Source organism: Sminthopsis crassicaudata, chromosome 3 (assembly GCF_048593235.1).
Source record: "Sminthopsis crassicaudata isolate SCR6 chromosome 3, ASM4859323v1, whole genome shotgun sequence".
Classification (NCBI taxonomy): Eukaryota; Metazoa; Chordata; class Mammalia; order Dasyuromorphia; family Dasyuridae; genus Sminthopsis; species Sminthopsis crassicaudata.
Window position 1 is genome coordinate 151,401,396 of NC_133619.1, and position 19,466 is coordinate 151,420,861.

The following is a 19,466-nucleotide window of genomic DNA, read 5'->3' on the forward strand; positions in this document are numbered from 1 at the left end:
TAATCTACCATAAAGAATGAAAAAAATTAAAATTTCCCTCCTAATTCTTAAATATGAAAGTTGAGTTCCTTATAGTATCACTGAGTTGCTTTCCTTTCATTCTAAGTAATTTGAATATTAGGAATTACATAGTAAAGGAGTAATTTAAAAGTACTATATAACAAAATTAATCATCTTGCTAGTCCCTTATTTATATTTCCCTATAATTTTGAATTTGCTGTTCTCTTGTTTATACCTACTAAGTTCCTGTGATTTCCTTATCAAATATGACTCAATTACCAAACCCCCAGAAGTCACAGTTATAATAGTATATGCGAGGCTTACAGGCTACACTTTAGGTCTAATGTACATCTATTTGAGAGTTCACTTACCTGTGTTTTCCAGCATCGAACTTGTTTCTAACTCTTGGTTTTATCATTGAAAATTCAACTGATCTAATCGATGAACAGTTGTTCAAGGTCAATTCAAAACAATAATAAATTCCTGGCGTGCTTAAATTTAGTGATGGACATTGTATTTAGGCAAAAGAAAGCAAAAAAAACCCAAAAAACTAGAAAGCAAGCCCTAAGCAAAGGATTAGTTCTGAGTAGATCAGATGAATTCACAATAAAAATAATAATCATCACCATCGATGAGGTCTTCATAGCTTCTAGTCCCCTTCTCAAGCTGTGGTTGGTTGGCTTAATTGAATCAAAGAACTCAAGTTCATCCCAATGTATTCTAAGGCTTTGTTAAGGATATAATTCACAAGAGCCTAACCAACTTTTGTAGGAAATGACTTGTATCCTTAAGAAACTTGTGTATGTCAGTGTGTTAATATTCTTTTATGATTTGTGGAGATATTCCTTGAATTTGCTACTTGACTATATGTTTTATTGGATGGTTTTGTATATTTTTTTTAGGGTTTTACCAAGATCAATGCCTTTAACTGGGCTAAGGTGAGGAAGCTGAGCTTCAAAAGGAAACGTTTTCTCATCAAACTGCGCCCTGATGCTAATGTAAGTGGGTCAGGGAAGTTTAGGGGAAGCCTAGTTTGGTTATTATCCCAGTTCAAATGAAGTAAATATTTAAGGTCTGTCTGTGGTAATTTGAGTTTAGTTTTGAACTGAAAGTTATTACTAAGAGCACAGTGACATACATAATGTATATTTCATGAAAGTTTATTTAAAGTGAATTTGTGGAAATGATTTTGACAATTGGCCTAAGATGCCCTTGTGAATTGGAGTTGGAGGTCTTCATAATTAAAAAATGCTTCCAAATGGGAAAGTAGCTTCTTAACTGTCAACTTTATAAGTTACAATAGCATATAGTTGATAGAATCAGGAAAACGTAGATTTAGTTCACATACATTTTCCAGTTATGTGATTCTGCATAAATCACAGAGCCTTTTATTTTTATTTTTTGCCTCGGTGTCTTCATTTTTAAAAAGAGAGGGTTAAACTCCATGTTTTTTAAGATCCTTTAGGCCTCTAAATTTATGACCCTTAGTAAAGAAAGGAGGTACTAGCAATTGCATAAGGATAGAATAGGGTTTGTGACTCTAGTGGTGTGACGGATTCTTTATAAATTCAAGAAATCTATGTGTATTGCTTCACTCTTGGAGCTCCAACCAGAGTTAACTACAAAAAGCCACTTCTGATATCCAGAAGGAACAGAAAATACCTTTTCAAGTTTCTTCTGCCCCACTTATTCTTTTTCTTTCTAACATCCTTATTACCTAGCTAAAGCCCTTGCTATCTTCACTAGAGTCCCTATCTCCATCTCTCCCATTTTAAGACTTATGCTCTTGCATTCCATGGACCCCTATTCCCTACCTAAGTCGTGTAGCAATAACTCAAACCAAGGAATTCTCAGGGATAAATTTTTCTTCTTTAGGGGAGAAAAAAGAAGTATTTATTTACTGTTATGATTGGGACTATGGAAACAATAAATGCATTTCTTGTATTTGTTTTAAATATAAACCTTGTTTTAACATAGTAAAACTGTTAACAAAAAATGATTTGATTCTGAAGACTTATTATGTGCCAAACAGGTTGTTTTTCAGGTTACTTAGTCCTATATGTAGTAGTCTTTCTTTGTGAAAATGCTCTCTTAACTTCCAAATAATTGACTGAAAATGACATTTTTTAATATAATCTATTTCTTGGGGGTTGAGTATCAGGAAATACTGTGTGAAAATTTGGACTTCTTAAGAATTTTAGAAGCCATTGTTTCAGATAGACAGAAAAACACATGGACATATACAGATATACATGGGCAGCTGAATAGTTCAGTGGAAAGAACACTAGGTCTGGAGTCAGGAGGACTTGAGTTCAAATATGGCTTTGTACAATTATTAGTTGTGTGCACCTGGCCAAGTCACTTTACCCGTGCCTTCATTTTTTTCATGTGTAAAATAAAGAAGGAAATGGCAAATCATTCCAGTATTTCTGCCAAGAAAACTCCAAATGGAATCAGGGCTGAAATAAGTGAACAACCACCACAAATAAATATGTACATACACACATACATGTATATACATATATATATATATATATATATATACATATATATATATATATATATATATATATATATATATATGTGTGTGTGTGTGTGTGTGTGTGTGTGTGTGTGTGTGTCTAATAGATAAATAAACAGATAGATGGATGGGTTTTAAGTTAAGAACAATAAATGGTAAAAGGAATTTAGAGGCCTAAAGGATCTTAAAGAATATCACGGTATCCTATTTCAAGAAGCAAAAGATATAAACTTAATAAATTAAACGTAAGATGCCACTTTGGTTCCCCTGGAAATGATTTTCCTTTCCAGAATGGCACCTGATGCCTCCTTTAGGCCTGACAAACATGCTGAAGGATTATAAGATAATGTTCCAACTTTGGCATAAAACCTAAGAAGGAAAATTTTATGAACCTTAGCCACTGAAGTTTTTTGCAAGAGAGTTTCTATACTTAGGCATGTCTAAGCAAAATTGCAAATGAAGTATGTGTATTTTGTTTATGAATCCTATTAAAGAAATTTGATCAGTCCTGCTAGAAGCCAAACTTTCTTTGTTAGTTCTTCTGGGCAGGATTAAGTGTGTGGAGAATTAAATGTATGTGCAGAATTATGATTTAGATCATCACTGGCAAGAAAGCTTTGCCAAACATTGAAAAAAAAGTTTGCCCTAGCATATTCAAAAATTGAAATAGAATATGGCCTATTATTTTCCCATCTCCTTTTTTTGTGAAGCTCAGTAAGTTTTTCTGTAGATGATAGAAATAAACAAAGTCATAATTTTCTTTCTCTTTAGAGCTCATACCAGGACACATTAGAGTTCCTGATGGCCAGTAGAGATTTCTGTAAGTCATTCTGGAAAATATGTGTGGAACATCATGCCTTTTTCAGACTTTTTGAAGAGCCTAAACCAAAGCCCAAACCAGTTCTCTTCACAAGAGGGTCATCATTTAGGTTCAGGTAAGGTAGAGGCTCTACCCCCAAGACCGATAACCACATTTTGTCATTTCTGAACTATTTACTTGAACTGAATTCCTTCTATGACTGAATTGTTAGAATTACACTACTACAGCTGTTGTTTTATGTAGTAGAAGCACTACAGGAAACCCGTTAACCTTTGCAAACTTGAATTGTTCAAGTGGTAGAAATCCTGTGCTTTCAAAGCAAAGCCCCTTGATACCCCCTTTCAGATATTCCATCAACACTAGGTTTAAAACTGTAAACAATGTACTTTTCTAGAAGTGAAAATAATATAATAATCTCTCTAAAATTTGGGGTGTCTTACTATACTTACCTGTCTTCAAAGAAAGAGTATGCAATGTGGCAATGCCTACAATTATGCAGTAATGAAAACACAAAATTTTTATGAATAATGATTTCAGAAAAGGGGTTTGTTTCTCCCTTTTCATTTGTCAAACCCAGAGTTTCCAAAGAATTGGGAGGGAGGGGATTCCGTGGTTGTTTTCTTTTCTGACCCATTGAAAAATTTATTTCAAATGTAACAGTTCACTGTTCTGGAAGAAAGAAAAACAAGATAATAAATCTTTGTGTTATCAGTTATATCTATTTCTCCCTCTTCCTATAATTGTGGTCTTTGTCCTAGTGGTCGAACTCAGAAGCAGGTTCTTGACTATGTTAAAGAAGGAGGACATAAGAAAGTTCCGTTTGAAAGGTGAGAGAAACTTTGATGCTATTTCTGATTTGAGGGCAATGATACTCACCAGGTAACCTTTCATTGCTGCCAAGAATGTCTGTTTCCATGAAGGCTCTGTGTCCCATCACAGACTTGCTGCATCTTAACTATACTCCCAATCCCATACACTGATTTTAGGCAAGTAAATTCCTCTTGCCTTCATATTTTTTTCAATGTCTTCTCAGGAGAAACTTCTTTTAAAAAATATTCCCCTCCAATTACATGTAAAAGCAATTTTTAACATTTTCTAATATTTTGAGTTCCAAATTCTCTCTCTCCTTTTGGGTCTAAGGGTACGTACAATTTTATGGGCCTTTTGGCATAGTTCCAACTTGTTCTCTAGAATGGTTGGATTAGTTTGGAATCAGGGGATATTTCTGTATCAGTATAAAGGAATATGAGAAGGAAACAGGCAAAGAGCAGTAAGCAAGGACTGAGAGCTATTCATCTGAGGATAAGAGGAGAAAGACTCCCACAGGGGAGGTGTGAAGAGGGGAGAACAAAAATTCAAAACAGAAAATTGAGTATGAAGGATTGAAAGGAAATACTTACATGGAGCTAAGCACAGTAAATATTTGTTGACCTTATACTTTATGAATTTTTATGAGTTTGTAAATTAGATGTCATGCATGAGAAGATAGGATTAGAAAATTTAGCATTAAAAAAAAAGGAAAAAAGGAATGGTCAGAAAAGTAACAAAATATTTTAAAATAGATGAGAAAAACAATTGTTTGAATTATTAATTACTTTAAAATTATATACAAGAAAAAACTATAGTTTTAATTTTAGTATAATGTACATGTTCTTCTCATGTCACCTTGAAAAGCATTTTCATCCTGACATAGGAATTTTTTCTGAGTCTTCAAGTCATCAATAAGTTATCTTTATTTAATTTTGGCATTTTTAACATGAAAACACCTTGCAATTCAATTTTTAGCCGTAATGTCAAGTTTTTGCTATCTATGTAATTTGCTTTGTTTCTAAATTCTTAAATTTCTTTGTTCCTAAATTTTTATTAGTTTAAGAGGAAGCAGAAAAGTAAAGGAAGATGTTATTGATAAAATTATGTTCCACTTCACTGCGTTGATTGAGCTTATAATTGCAGTGATTCCCAAGATAGATCTTTTTTCATAGATATCTATTATAATTGGCAGGCAGTTACTTATTTTTCTTTGAATTTCAAGTACTGAATTAAATAAGTACTATCTGTTTTATAAAGTTGACCTAGAAAGTAAATATATGAGATACACATAACTAATTGCAAAATGTTATCCTGGAGCTTGTAGCTCAAAGTGTGCCAGATTCCATAGAATTTTTTTTCTGTCTCCATTGACTTTGCAATTTTCAAAGCATTGCTAAGATTTGTAATGATCCTTAAAACTGATTTGATTAATTTCAAAGTCTAATTCTTTTTGTACAGCAAAACAACTGTTTGGACATGTATACACATATTGTATTTAATTTATACTTTAACATATTTAGCGTGTGTTGGTCAGCCTGCCATATTGGGGGTGGGGGAGAGAGGGGAAAAATTGGAACAAAGGGTTTGGCAATTGTCAATGTTGTAACATTATCCATGCATATATCTGGTAAATAAGAACTATTAAATTAAAAAAACAGATTTAACTATGGCCTTTCTCTTCAATCATACTTATGTAACTCATAAGACATTCTATGGATGTGAAAAAGCAGACTGGAAGTGACTTTCAGAACAAATTATAAAATCGTGCTTTGAGGAATTGGGAGTGCAGGTTTTATTTTATTTTTTTTAAAAGAAAGTGCTCAATGTTTATATAATTTAGTTACCTGATGTGATTTTTCCCCCCCCCAGGAAGCACAGCAAGATTCAATCAATCAGAAGCCTCTCTGCTCAGCCTGTCGAACAGAACTCAGAGGTGCCAAAACAAGTCAGTAATAGTGATAAATATCCAATGTTGTGCAAAGTAATTTCTTCTATTATTGCTAAATATTTTATTTTCATTATTCTTCCTGGTTGACTTTAGCAATTTTAAAACAATTGTTATAAAGGCTCCAGTACAAAAGCATGAAGTGTAGACTAGAATAGAAACATTCAACTATGTATGTCCAAACATTAGGCCATCAGTTTCTTCTACTTAGCTTGGAATCAAATTTTACCATAGGGTCCCATGGGATTCAAACCACTTGATATTTCCTGTTCAGTTGTATGTGTGATATAAACCCTGGAGAAGGTTGCTGTGTCATAAATTTAGCTAAATGGTAAAGTTAAAGAAGACTGTTCTTGGAGCTAAGGTCTCCATCAGCTAAACAGGTTCTTTTGCTTGAAAAGATTAGAAACCGTTATGCTAGCTGATGGGTGTAACTGCAGTTTGTTGCCAAAGTCATAACCCCTAGTTGGCATCAAACTGAGAAATGAGTTCCCAGGGTTTATTTTACAGGGCAGCAATTGCTATTCTCAACAAGAGGCTTTATCATCGTGTTGTTCTGAGAGTGGCTAAAGCATATTTTCCTGGAGGTAATTTCTGGAAGACTTTTGAGTTTTCCCTGATGATGAATAAGAACTTTGTTAAGGCTTAAATTAACATTAAGGAATTCCATTGCATAAATATGTCTATTTAGTATGTAGAATTCAGGCACAGAAGTAATTTTTTTCTTCAAGGTTTTTCTCTTTTTTGTTGTTGTTGTAGTTAACTTGTCTTTATAAGTCTATGATAAATTCCCTTCTCTTATTGCCTCTGAGTTCCTTAGAGCTACTTAGGAATAAGGGTTTCTTTGTTGTAAACTTCCAACACTAAATAAGATCTTGATTATGTTTCTGGAGAGCAGGGGCCAGCATTTGTCTAGCACTTAGCTCTATATTTTTTCACATATGAAGAGCATCGAGCATAGAATATTAGGAGACCAGCTTTACCCATAGAGTACGAAATCTTGGGCACATAAAGTCACTTCATCATTCTAGACTCCAGGCTCTTAATTTATAAAATGAGCAGGGTAGACCAGGTTATTCTGAGGTCCTTTCAAGTTAAAATTCCATGTTTCTAAATTCTTTCTGTGTGATATTCAAATATTCTTTGTGAACTTATACTTATTAACCATAATGCTTTTTGAAGACCAAATGAGAGTATATGTAAAAGTACTTTGAAAAATTTTAAGTGGGGGGCAGCTAGGTGGTGCAGTGGATAGAACACCAGCCTTGAATTCAGGAGGACCCGAGTTCAAATCTGGTCTCAGACACTTAACACTTCCTAGCTGTGTGACCCTGGGCAAGTCACTTAACCCCAGCCTCAAAAAAAAAAAAAAAAATTTAAACTGTTGGGTCTATAAGATAGGCAGCATTGCTATTATATTTAAATGTTATCTAGAAGAGTTTTTCATCATCATCATCATCATCATCATCATCATTATTCTTATTATTTTTCCCAGTAACCAGAGTAAGTACTGGTTTGCATCAACAGAGGAAGTTTCTACAATGACACTTCTTCATATCAATCACAGGTCTAGTTTTACCCTTCTCCTTCTTCCCAACCTTTTTTTGCTTCAATAAAAATTAAACAAAACAAATAGCCCCAACAAATGTAGTTTTAATGAGATTTCATTCATTTGGACTCAGGGAAACAAATCATTCAAGCAGTCTGAACCCAGTCTTATTTTCTCTCCTTCTTCTCCCTATCTCTGTTTTACTTCTTACCCTCCCTTTCCACTACAGAGTTCAAGTTTTACCTATGGAGATGGTGTTGATTTGCCAGGGGGTCAAAGTGGTCACCAAGGGAAAGAACTGAACATTTCTGCTGAGGAATCTGAGCAGCACAAGAGCCCTTCTCTGAAAAAGAGTCCTAAGGATGGCGGACGGGCTGATGGTGTTGTGATGGCAACGATGGAGGAAGAGGAGGAGGTCGTTAAGGATAGAACACGGCAGAGTAATCCTCAGTCGCAGCAGCCAAGCACAGGTCCAGCATCGAGGGCTGCTCGGGGCAGCAGCACCTCCATTCCTTTCATTGACTGCAGTGATGTAGATAGTGAATATGATCTTCTAAGAGAACCAGTAACTCAGTCGCATTCCCCAACAAATGACAATCATGAGGGTGATTTGACCAGTGGTGTTTATATGCTCTCTAGAGATGAAAACTGGAATAAGCTTAGACACAGGGATTCCCCCAACTCTTGGAAGTCTTCCCAGCCCATTTCCAGAGAGTACATTGATGATGATTTAGAAGACATAACCTTTTATAGTAGTGGGAGCCCCAGACTTCAAAGACATAGCTCCTTAGTGGATGAAATGTTTAGGGGGTCTGGTAACCGTAGTCCTCTTGCCACTCCATTGTCCCCTAGTAGCAGAGGATCGAGTCCTAATTTGAGTTGGGATAGAACTGGGTCTCAGGGTTATGTTTCGGAAAATGGGCATGACTATAGAAATACAATTATGGAAGAGGACATTGTCTCAAACAGACATCTTCATTATGGAAACCATTCCCCTATCTTGCAGAGGCCACACTTAAAGAATGTTTCTAGTGCATTTAATAAATCAGAAACAGATCCATTCATCCTTAGCCACATAGTCTCAACCCCAAGGGAAGAAAGCAGGATAGAAAGCTATGGAAAGGGAGAGCTCATTACCAAAATGGCTTGTTCAGAAGGCAAAGCATTGGCGAATGGGGTAGCTGTTCTTGGTCCAAACAAGAAGGTTGGGTGTGCCAGTGGTATGATAGACCGTATGGCAGCTATCCAAATAGCAGAGGGCTCCACCAGTAGTGGGACTGAATCGAGTGATTCAGATCCTGAAATAGTAAGTCCCTTCAACCAGCCCCTCATGTTTGGTAACCCTGTTGTGCTGAATTCCCCTCCCTCACCTAGGAACAAGCATTCCTTTGGTAGTCTACAGCTTGATGAGGAAACTGAGTAGGGGGTTGTGCGTGTCTGTCTTAATGATGAGAATGGTATGCTCAATTTTAGCCATTAAGAGTCTGGGATCATAGATCCTGAATTGAGCTTGGAGCCTCCACTCTGATGACTCATTTGTTTTTCACACCGTTAGAAAGAAAAAAAAGTTCTGTAAGAACAAAATTTTAGATAGTATACATGATACTTTTAAGTTCTTAATGAAAAAAAAAAGTAAAACGATTCTATAGTATAGCTTTCTTCAATATTTGATCAGCTAGATAAAAGAAATGACAATAATGGGTCATCACAATATGCCTATTACTGATTTCTTTTTTTGGTAGTAGCAAGCAAAAGGAAATCTGTAATCAATTTAATATAACTTGTAAGTGGGTTGTGTTTATGCAGAAAATATTCTTGTAGATCCTATCATTTTAAGTAGATTGTCATGTTGATTAATCGAGTACTTGGGCTAGTATAAATTACAGGAAGGCATACTGGCTTTACTTGACTCCTTAAGAGGAGATCCACTTTTTAGTGCCTCATAAAAAGGGGTAGGGATGAAATTTAATTCTAGACTAAATATAAGTTATTTGCTATTTATAATCAAATCTTGGTGAAACATCAGTCAAAAATAATGCACATTTTGGTGGGAAGAATTTATCTGACTGGGTTTCTCTCTAGGACTTGTCTAAATTAAAAATCAGCATAATGTCCATTAACTATAACTTAATTAAACAGGGTTAGTTTCTAAGTAGTTAGTGAAAGAAACTAGTAATTTTGGGAAACTCTGGTCCTCATAATCTCTATGTGAAAGAAAAATTATTGACTTGTGTTAAGTGTTGACCAATAGATTAGATTATCTCTGAACAGGGTATGACACAGGACAATATTTTCCTGCACAGTTACCTCTGTTTTGTTTTGCTTTGTTTTTTTAATTACTTTGTATGTTCCCATTTTTACTAAAAATAACTTGGGTCTTTTTCTGACCATAAAATAATGTACATAGACACGAACTTATAGTTGATAATGGTTAATTTATTTTAAAGTTGCTCCCTTTATATTGTTGCCTTTTTTCTGAAGTAATGTTTTAGTATATAGAATGAAGAATCTTGTCTTTCCTTCAAAAAGTCCATTTTCAGTCAGATTTCCATTTCTTTCTTTTCAATGTAAAATGCTAGACCTTTAAGTTCTTTGGTACATATACATGTAGGAGTTGGAGACATAGCACAGTAATGTTCTCATGCCTTTTATTTTACTCTTGCTACATTTAGTACTAATGTGAATCATGGAACACATTTTGTAGCTATTAATTAACCGCCAAAATGTTGAACTGGGTTGCAACTGTGAAATCCCTTCCAGTGGCCTTACTGTAATCATTTTGTGACGTTATATTGTAGGAAGAGTTGAATATATATGGCTAACTTAATTTGGTAGTAATATAAGCTCAGTAAAAATATTGGTTGACCATAAGTGAACCATAAATAATTATCTGCCCACATGGATGTTGATCAGTCTATTTTAAATATTGTTAAAACTTAATCAGTTTTAATACAGACTAATTTTTGATGGTTCTGGAAAACTTCTGTTTTCCTCTTGATTCAGAAGGTGATGTAACATTTAACTTGATTTTTTATGAGTTTGAGAGATGTTTGTCCTATTGGCATACTTAGGGATTTTTTTTATTTTTATAGATTTAACAAATATTTCATAGAGTTTCCGAATTTTAGATTTGAGATTATCTTTAGTGGTCACCTAATTCAACTTTCATATTAAACAGATAAGAAAAATGATGCCTAGAAAACATAAGCCTAGATGCAGGTGACTAAATAAGGACAGAACCAGAATTAGAAATTACCTGTCTTAACTTCCAAATGAAACTCTTTGCAATTTATTTATACATATATATTTATATGTATATGGTACTTTATAGAAATGAGGTTTTTTTCTTTTTAATTTATCTAAATATTTGAACTTGGAGTGTTTTCTTATGGATGAATATTATATCTGAATGATTTCGAGACTGGTAATAATCATATAGAATTTCCATATAGTTGACTGATAAAGCTAAGAATATCTCATTCTTTTATTGTGGTTATTTAGACATAAGGCTGTTAGATCTTGTTAAAGTGAAAGTTTTCTTACACATGCCATTGTTTTTTACTTAGAGATTGATGTCAAATGAATGCTCTTAACTGCATTCAAGTGATTAAATGAAACCAGGTGTAGCAACCTGTGTATTCTCTGTCTTTAGGCTCCATTGTTCATATCTATATCCTCAGTTCTTTTCTTCAGTTGATACATAATATCTTTCTAAAATAAGTAGTCAAATTAACTAAAATCTTGTACAGTATACAAATGCCAGAGATGAATTTTCGAAGGCAAATGGTATCCAGTTTCCTTTTCTCAGAAGTAGCTTGATAACAAGTATTTTAGAAAAGAAGTGCTTAACGTAGTTCTAGGATAGATCACATCTATGAAGACAAAACTGTCTACCTTTTCAGTGGCATTTAAGCAGATTTCTTCTTTCTATTGTGTAGTAACCAAGATAGGTGCTTTTACTCTATAAACTTCAGGACTTTAAATGCTTGTGATTTATTTGATGTAAATGCTATAGTGACAAAGGTGGAAACTAATTATCATGGCTGAAATTGTGATCACCTGGTGATCAATAAAGTATTAAGCTGCCTCAGTGTAGCTGAGCTTAGCCTTAGGTTTGGGGACATACCAATCATCACCTGGTCTGTACTCTGAGCCTTCCAAATCTGTCGTGACACATGTGTAGCCTCTGTAAATTCCAGATTGCCTCTACTACAAGATAACTCACCAGAGGATGACATCTGTGGAGGTTACCTACTCCTACTTCTTCAATGTTTCTGAAAGGAGTAATGTTGGTATCATTAATTTTCAGTCAACAGATTCCTAGGCATACAGTTTTTAAAGGCACAATAGTTAGTTCTCAGAAGTCAAAAACATAGTGGATGCTATTATTTGTAGAAAGAATCCTGTCTTACATTAAAACATAATATAAATGCTTTTAAACACTAATTGGAGAATTATTCCACACACCTTTATAGCCCAATTAAACAAATAATTGCCCTACTTTTTATATTACAGATGGTGCATAACATAGGATAAAAGCAGGGACTCTTGTCAGTACATTCTTTGGACTCTTCCTGCCTCCCCTCCCCCCAAAACTTTCCATTCTCTAAACACGTTTCACTTCATCCTACAGAATCTGATTGTGTGGAATATAAGCACACATGTAAGTTCTGCAGTAAGGTAGAATGATGTTAAGATACCAAACACTGGTTCTTGTCAGATGGACTAACTGTTGCCCACTTTCTTTAAGGCTGTGTATGATCTATGATGTTTATAGCCTGTTACTCTGTGGTCAAAATAACCCTTTGAATGACCAATATATCACAGTTGCCCTAAGAGTGAATGTTTTTAAGGCTTAACCATATAAAACATCATATTTTAATATATAAGGCTTGGGTAGTTTTACCCACTTGTTTAATAATTAGAATTTTCCTTTTCTTTTGTTGGATAATATTGCAAAGATATTCAGACTGCAAAATGTTTTTGTTGTTTATTTTCCCCCCTTAAGGCTGAATCAAGCCTTAAGAAATTCTTTCAGTGTGAAGAAATGTACTTAATGAGTTCCATAACTTGAAGTGAACAATTCCAACCCTCTATGACAATCATCTGTATGCTATTGAAGTTGTGTGATTAGACAGACATTTAATTAAAGGCAGTCTGTGGGCCAGATTCTTTCCTAGATATGCGATGGGAATTTGGGGATTTGCCAGGACTCTAAGCCATTGAGCTGTGATAAATTACCTCTGCCATTTAAAATAAGAATCATTCAAATTTTCCTCTCAAGGATGGCTTCAAATCCAGCATATTACACTCATAGAGAATGAGAGAGAAAAGACAGAACAATTGTAGGAGAAGCAACATGTGATATGCTTTTTCTTTCCACAAAGCACACAGAAATCCAATTTTCATTGCCTAGCTTCAGCCAACATTTGCATATTTGTAGAGAACACCATTTTTATATACTTCCAGATCTATATTACTGGTTGTGTTTGCATTTTAAAAATAACTTCTTGTTAGAATGTTTTCCCTATGAAATTATTGTGTATTTTAACATGGTTGAGAATTTTCCCAGTGATAAATGCAGTAGCAGTTCTAATTTTCTGCCAGATATAATTTTTCTAAAAGTTTTGACCTGTAACTCATAATTTACTAATATTTTAATTCATTGGTAGTTTCTCCTAAGAATTAGTCTAGAAGACTGCAAGTAATATTCATTAATAGGGAATTCAGAATTACTTCATGGCTTACTCTTTACTCCTTATGTCAGCCTGTAGTTTATGGCCACTCCACTCCTCCTGTACTGAAAGTGATGATGTGTTGTGTCCTTATAATACTGAAACAGTCTGGTGGTTTAGTGAAAAATCAAAGTATTTTTTGGTGGGGCCAAACAACTACTTGAAGTTTTTTTTTGTTGTTGTTTTTTTATCTTTTGGCAGATTACTGTGCTATTGTATACATTCAGTTTTGGATTAAGTAAATTCTTCCCTTTTTTTCAGTGTTTGCAAGCTGAATTTGATTTGTTTTCTTTTCTGAAAACTGTTTTGTGCCTATGTACTTCAATCTATTTAAGTTAGTGATATCACTCTTAAGAATTCTTGGATTTCCTCCAAGAGGGATACTTTTCTAAAGAAAAGGATTTTCTTACTTTCCTTCAGATTTTTCCTGTCATTTGTCTAATAGTAATGAACTTTGAGTTATTCTTTACAAATATGATTTATGCTGATACTATTTTTATCACCATTATAGATTTAGAATTAAAAGAGGTTTTCTAAAGCTCTCTCCATCTCCTCATTTTAGAAGTGGGGAAACTGAGGCCTAAAGAAGTTCAATGCCTTGTTTGAGATCAGTCAGCTAGTTATAACTGAAATTTGAACTCCTGTCCTCTGATAGCAAGTCTAGTGTTCTTTTCCCTTAACTTTATATAGCTTTTCTATTATCTAATAGCACAAATCTGTTTTTATTCCTGATCAGTTGTACTGATTTTAAAAATGTGAATATATTCAGTCATATAATCTGTACATGGAAGGAAGTAAATCAGTCACAGAGTACAATTCAAATATAATATGTTCTTGAAGTCCCCATTTCTCTTACTAGTAAACTATATGTCACACACTGGATAAACTGTACATATATGTACTTCCCACTAATTTAATATGAAGCTTGTAGATTTGTGCATTACAAAAGACTTCTCTGAAAATGTGTATTTCCTAATGGTATTCCATTGAGTTAAGTTAGCCATGCACAAAAGGAGAATTACTCCTGAATATGCTGTTAGGTACAGTTGGAGATTAGAGCAGTTTACCCTGGCAGCATTAAAACATACGCTGGCAGTGTATTTTCTCCTTGGTTTGATTCCATGTGCTTCTGTTAAATTGAGTGAAATGTAATACTCAGAGTGAGCACTTAAATATTTTCCTTGACATTGGCCTATATTTAAGATTGACATAGGTTATTTTTTTAGGTCAGTGTTAATATATCACATAATAAAGAAATTTGAACTTAAAAAAAAAAGAAATACAAGTTTCTTTGATTATTTTTTTTCTGGCAAAGAGACACAGAGGAATGTTGACAATGCAAAACTAGCTTGTGATTTGCACAATTGCAATTGCACAATTGCACAGAAAAAAAAAGAATAAAATGAAAGGATAATCTAGATGGAATATTACCTAAAACAAGTCAAATCTCATCATCTCATCATTAAATCATACTTCCCATTAATCTAGGCCATATCTCATCATTAAATCAAACTTCTCACTACTCTGGGATATTTGGCTGGTAGAGTTAAATAAGTACTCACATACTCAGACTAAAATTATTTTAATTTTTTGTCTTTCCTATTTATTTTCCCATTTCTACTTTACTGAACCAGGGAGGAAAGTTATACTTGTGATTCTTGATGTTAAGAATGAAATTAAAAGTTCACCTGTTAGAGAAAACAATTAGATTAGAGGTATTCTAGTACTGAGTTCCAATTGGTTCCTTGAATAAGTACTTTACACTGCTTCAAGGTTTCTTTTTCTCTTTTTAATCAGACAATATGTTCTTTATTTCTCATTAGGAATGTATATCTTCAACCATTTGATATTTAAAGTACTTAAGGACAGATTTATATATGAGTATATTGTGGTCACTTTTACATTTGTTGCTTTCATTCTTCTCCCAGGAGCTATTTCCAGGGCCCATGAAACTCTTTTTTCCCCTTGAGACAATTAGGGTTAAGTGACTTGCCCAGGGTCACACAGCTACGGAAGTATTAAGTGTCTGAGTCCAGATTTGAAATCAGGTCCTCCTGACTTCAGGGCTGGTGCTCTATCCACTGTACCATCTAGCTGCCCTAACTCATCAAATTCCTAAATAATTTTTAAAAAATGACTAGAAGTGAGAAAATTTCAGCTCCTTATACCATTGAAAAATGCATATTTCTTTTTAAAAAAATTTAATGATAATTTATTTTTCCAAATACAGATAAATATAGTTTTCAACATTCATTTTTGTAAGATTTTTGAGTTCTAAAATTTTCTCCCTCCTTCCTTTACTTCCCTCCTCCCCAAGATTGCAAGCAATCTAATATAGGATAAAAATGTACTATTCTGAAAAAGCATATTTCTAAGGAGCTGTTCTATAGAAAGGTACATATTATATGTATGTTAATAGATCCTTGAAAGTATTACACATATAAGATTAGGGAAGAAATTTACAGGTTTCAAAAATAGTCTTGCATCAAAAGTTGATCAGCATATTTCTTGCTTTACTAAGGTCCTAAAAGAAAATATATTTTAGCTTTAGCACAAAGTTTACCATATGAAGAATAGCCAAAAAAAAAATTATCAAACATCCCAGAGAATCTGAGTGACTTTTTTTTCCTTAAAAATCTTTAAAAACAAGGTAGAGTCTCCTCCATTTGTGGTAATTTAAGTATGACTTAACTCAAGTTTGAGGTACTAGTCCTATAATAAGCCTCAGCGTTTCTTCATTTTGCTGAAATTTTATTGGAAATTCTGAATGGGAAAGGCATCTTATACAATTTTATTCCCAAAAGTGGGTTCAAAGTTAACTCACTTAATCTTGTGAATATTAAGAGAATTCTTTAGAAAATAACTTTGAAATATGGTTTGGAATCACAATGTTATATTACAAATTATTGAGGATTAAGAGCATGGACCACTGAAGAAAAAATGGATATTGATAAGTTGGTATATTTGGGAGGTGACCTCCATGAAGTACTCCATGAAGTGCTGTGTTACAAGGCCCTATGCTAGGTGTGATCTCTTCAGAATGTTAAGGACGTCAACTTAGTCACTTTAATTGAACATATAACAGGCAAGAAAGAGAAATTTAAAAAGAAAAAACCTTCACAGCTTCTATGTAAAATAGTTGATTCTTATGTAAGATACAATGATGGGGGTAAACCTGAGTGTGCTTGAAATTCTGGTTTTGTTTCACTGTGAATTGATTTTTTTCAGTGAGTTTTAAAGCAGGAAAAAGCAAAATGTTTTTGTTAGAGTGTGAATTGGTTATTGTCCATTCTTACTTAAATGACATGACTATGTTATGATCAAAGTATGGTGTGTGGTTGATCAGACCAATAAGAGCTCAGAAGACTCTTGCACAGGTCAGGCACAAATAGTCCATATAACCATTTGCAATAGACTGAGAAATGGCATAGTGATAACCCATGAACTCACAATCACTGGAAAAGAGTTTTCTGGTCTAATAAAGTAGGTTAACAGTTCCTTTTCATGTGTTTCACATTTCCTTGGTGAGAAGAAAGCAGTTGTCATTCTGCCTGTGATGATTTATGGTGAAATCAAAGGTAGGTCTTCCATAGTTCAGAGCTCAAACTTGTTGCTTTCTCAGTAAGCATTTAAAATGGCTGATGGCCTAATAAATCCCCTTTCCCCTCACTTCTTCCTCCTGAGAAATTGACTTGGGAAAACTAACCAGATTTCATAAGCTTGGCTGTATATTATTAATCCTTTCTGTGTTTTTAAATTTTGTTTGTATATATAAGGCAGTATAGAGAATATATTTTTAATAAAAATCTCTAACAAACCAAATTAATTTTTAAATAGAAAATGCTGGGGACTTCATTCTCATTTTTGTCATTTGTTTAATAAAATTTAAGAAAAAGCATTTTTATTTTGTTGTTCCATTATATGCACTGTTTTGTCAGCATGTACCTCTCTGGGAGAAAATCTTTTCAATGTTTTGTCTTTATCTTCAAAGCATGGTGTGCCTTCTGTTTCTTGCATTGTTTGGAGCACTGTCTGATGTCTTTTTTTAAACTGCAGAATACTTATTTGTACTTGGAATACCTGTTTTCCCCACATACAGTGACCCTGTTCACTTCAAATAATGATCATAGTATCCCCAAAACTCTGTGTTACTGGCTCTGAACCATACTTCCTTAGAGGTGGGTAAAACTTCTACTGCCATTTGGAGGATATCCTTATCCTTTTTATATTTAATTTTCTTACACCTTGTGATTTGTTAAAATATGCATAATTTGAAGACTTATTTTGAAGCAAGCAGGACCACTGTAGTTGTGGGAAGATATCTTGCTGAAACTGGCAGTATCTGTGGCAGCTGTTTACAGAAGGGATTAGTTAGACAAAGGAGCAGATCTCACATTTTTAACTATGTGAGTTCCTGATATGTAAGTGTGAGACAGGACATTTTACACTCTATTTTATTTCTTATAACTTTTTTTTGGGGGGGGGTAAAGAGAGGGAGAGGAAAAGGGAAGCATAAGAATGACCTTTAGATTTAATCTAAAGCTTAGTGAGTTACCCCTAAATGTAGACGAGCTGCAACAAACACTGCCAGATTTCATCTTTTTTCACTGCCTAATATTGCAGTATATCAATAAAGCATGGATTTGTACCACCTGAAGGGTTGCTGGCTTCTCCCAATAACACTGAGCTTGGTGACTCTTTAAGCATGTCAAGCCAAACTCATGTAACATTATATGCACGGTATTAATATCTTTTGTTATCTAAACTGAAAGCTTTTACTTGTTCTAACAGGTATCTTTGCTGTAAAAAATGTCAATGGTTTAACTGTTCTATCTCACTGATGGCTGAAGCTTTGTCCCAAGTACAAGATATTTTGCATTGGTATGATGTGTTATTCTCCCTAATTTCATGACCCTTCCACTACCACCACCACTATCACCACCACCACCACCACCGCCACCACCACTACCACTACCACCACCATGTTCAAATAAAGGAGGTTTTCCTTTCCTTTCTTCCTCATGTATCAGAGTAGGGTAGTGCATTAATTATCCAAAACTACTTCTCCATTAATAGCATCTCTTTATTTTCCTGCAAAATTTGTTTCTATTGCTTTGCTGAGTTGTTTCATTAAGAGCTAAATGTTTAGCTGTTGGTGAAACTTTTCTCAAAGGGTTTTATAGATCGACAGCGTTATTGTTCTTGCAACTTATTTATGTTAACAGGAAGAGGTCAACATTTTTAATAAACTGGTAATCCTGTAAAATAGTTTTTCTCATAGAACTTCATAGTTTAAATGAAAAAAGTTAATAAGGTCTATTTGATATAGTCATTCAAGGAAAGCTTTATATAGACATTAAACTGTAGTAAAGCCTGCTTTAAAAAAACCCCTACTTAGAAATAGTTCCATAGAAAAGTGATTTTCAGGGACAGATTAAATCTACAGACAGATTTCACTATAATCTTTTTGAAAGCAATTATTATAGCTCTCAAAAGATCCCTTTTAAAAAGGGTAGAGAAATGATTTTAATGTGTTTCTTCTATGTGCCTTTGAATAATGTCGATAAAGATCTCTGGTGTTTTAGCATGAAAATATGAAAGAAAAAAATGTTTTAGAAGTAGCTTTTTGAAAACAGCTAAACAGATTTTGATTATGCAATCATCTTTATTTGAGGTGCTGAAAAAGGCATAGAGAATTTTAAAAATATTTCTGACATATTTCAAAAGAGACACTGAGAAAACATTCTTTTTTTGGTGAATTGTAAACATCTGCAAATGTGTGGATAGGTTACATATTGATGATGGCAGTACTTATATAAATTTAAAAATACAAATTCCTTCATTCCTATCTTCTCAGTGACTAAGCATTAAGAAGCCTCTTGTGGGCCTTGAAAATAGAATACAGTTGCTCAAGATTCTATCTCACATTTTTGATTTTTCCCTGTTAAAAAAAAAATAACCCAATCCTTTGAATTATAGCACTAATGACATAAAATTTGCTTGTTTAATGTTCGGCTTGGGCACAACCCACACTTCCAAACCGGAAAACAAAGTCATAGTGTATATAAAAGCCAAATGAGGGTTGT

General features: G+C 33.9%; 1 protein-coding gene across 2 annotated transcripts in view; it reads left to right on the forward strand.

Annotated features, from left to right (window-relative positions):
• The window catches only part of FARP1 (FERM, ARH/RhoGEF and pleckstrin domain protein 1), a 293,495-nt gene that overhangs the window by 216,260 nt on the left and 57,769 nt on the right, over nucleotides 1-19,466 (forward strand). For both annotated transcript variants that reach the window (XM_074299401.1, XM_074299399.1), the window contains exons 9-13: nucleotides 903-998; nucleotides 3,293-3,456; nucleotides 4,100-4,168; nucleotides 6,021-6,096; nucleotides 7,875-8,115. In XM_074299401.1, the coding sequence (XP_074155502.1) occupies nucleotides 903-998; nucleotides 3,293-3,456; nucleotides 4,100-4,168; nucleotides 6,021-6,096; nucleotides 7,875-8,115 (646 nt within the window). The remainder of the gene's footprint in view (nucleotides 1-902; nucleotides 999-3,292; nucleotides 3,457-4,099; nucleotides 4,169-6,020; nucleotides 6,097-7,874; nucleotides 8,116-19,466) is intronic.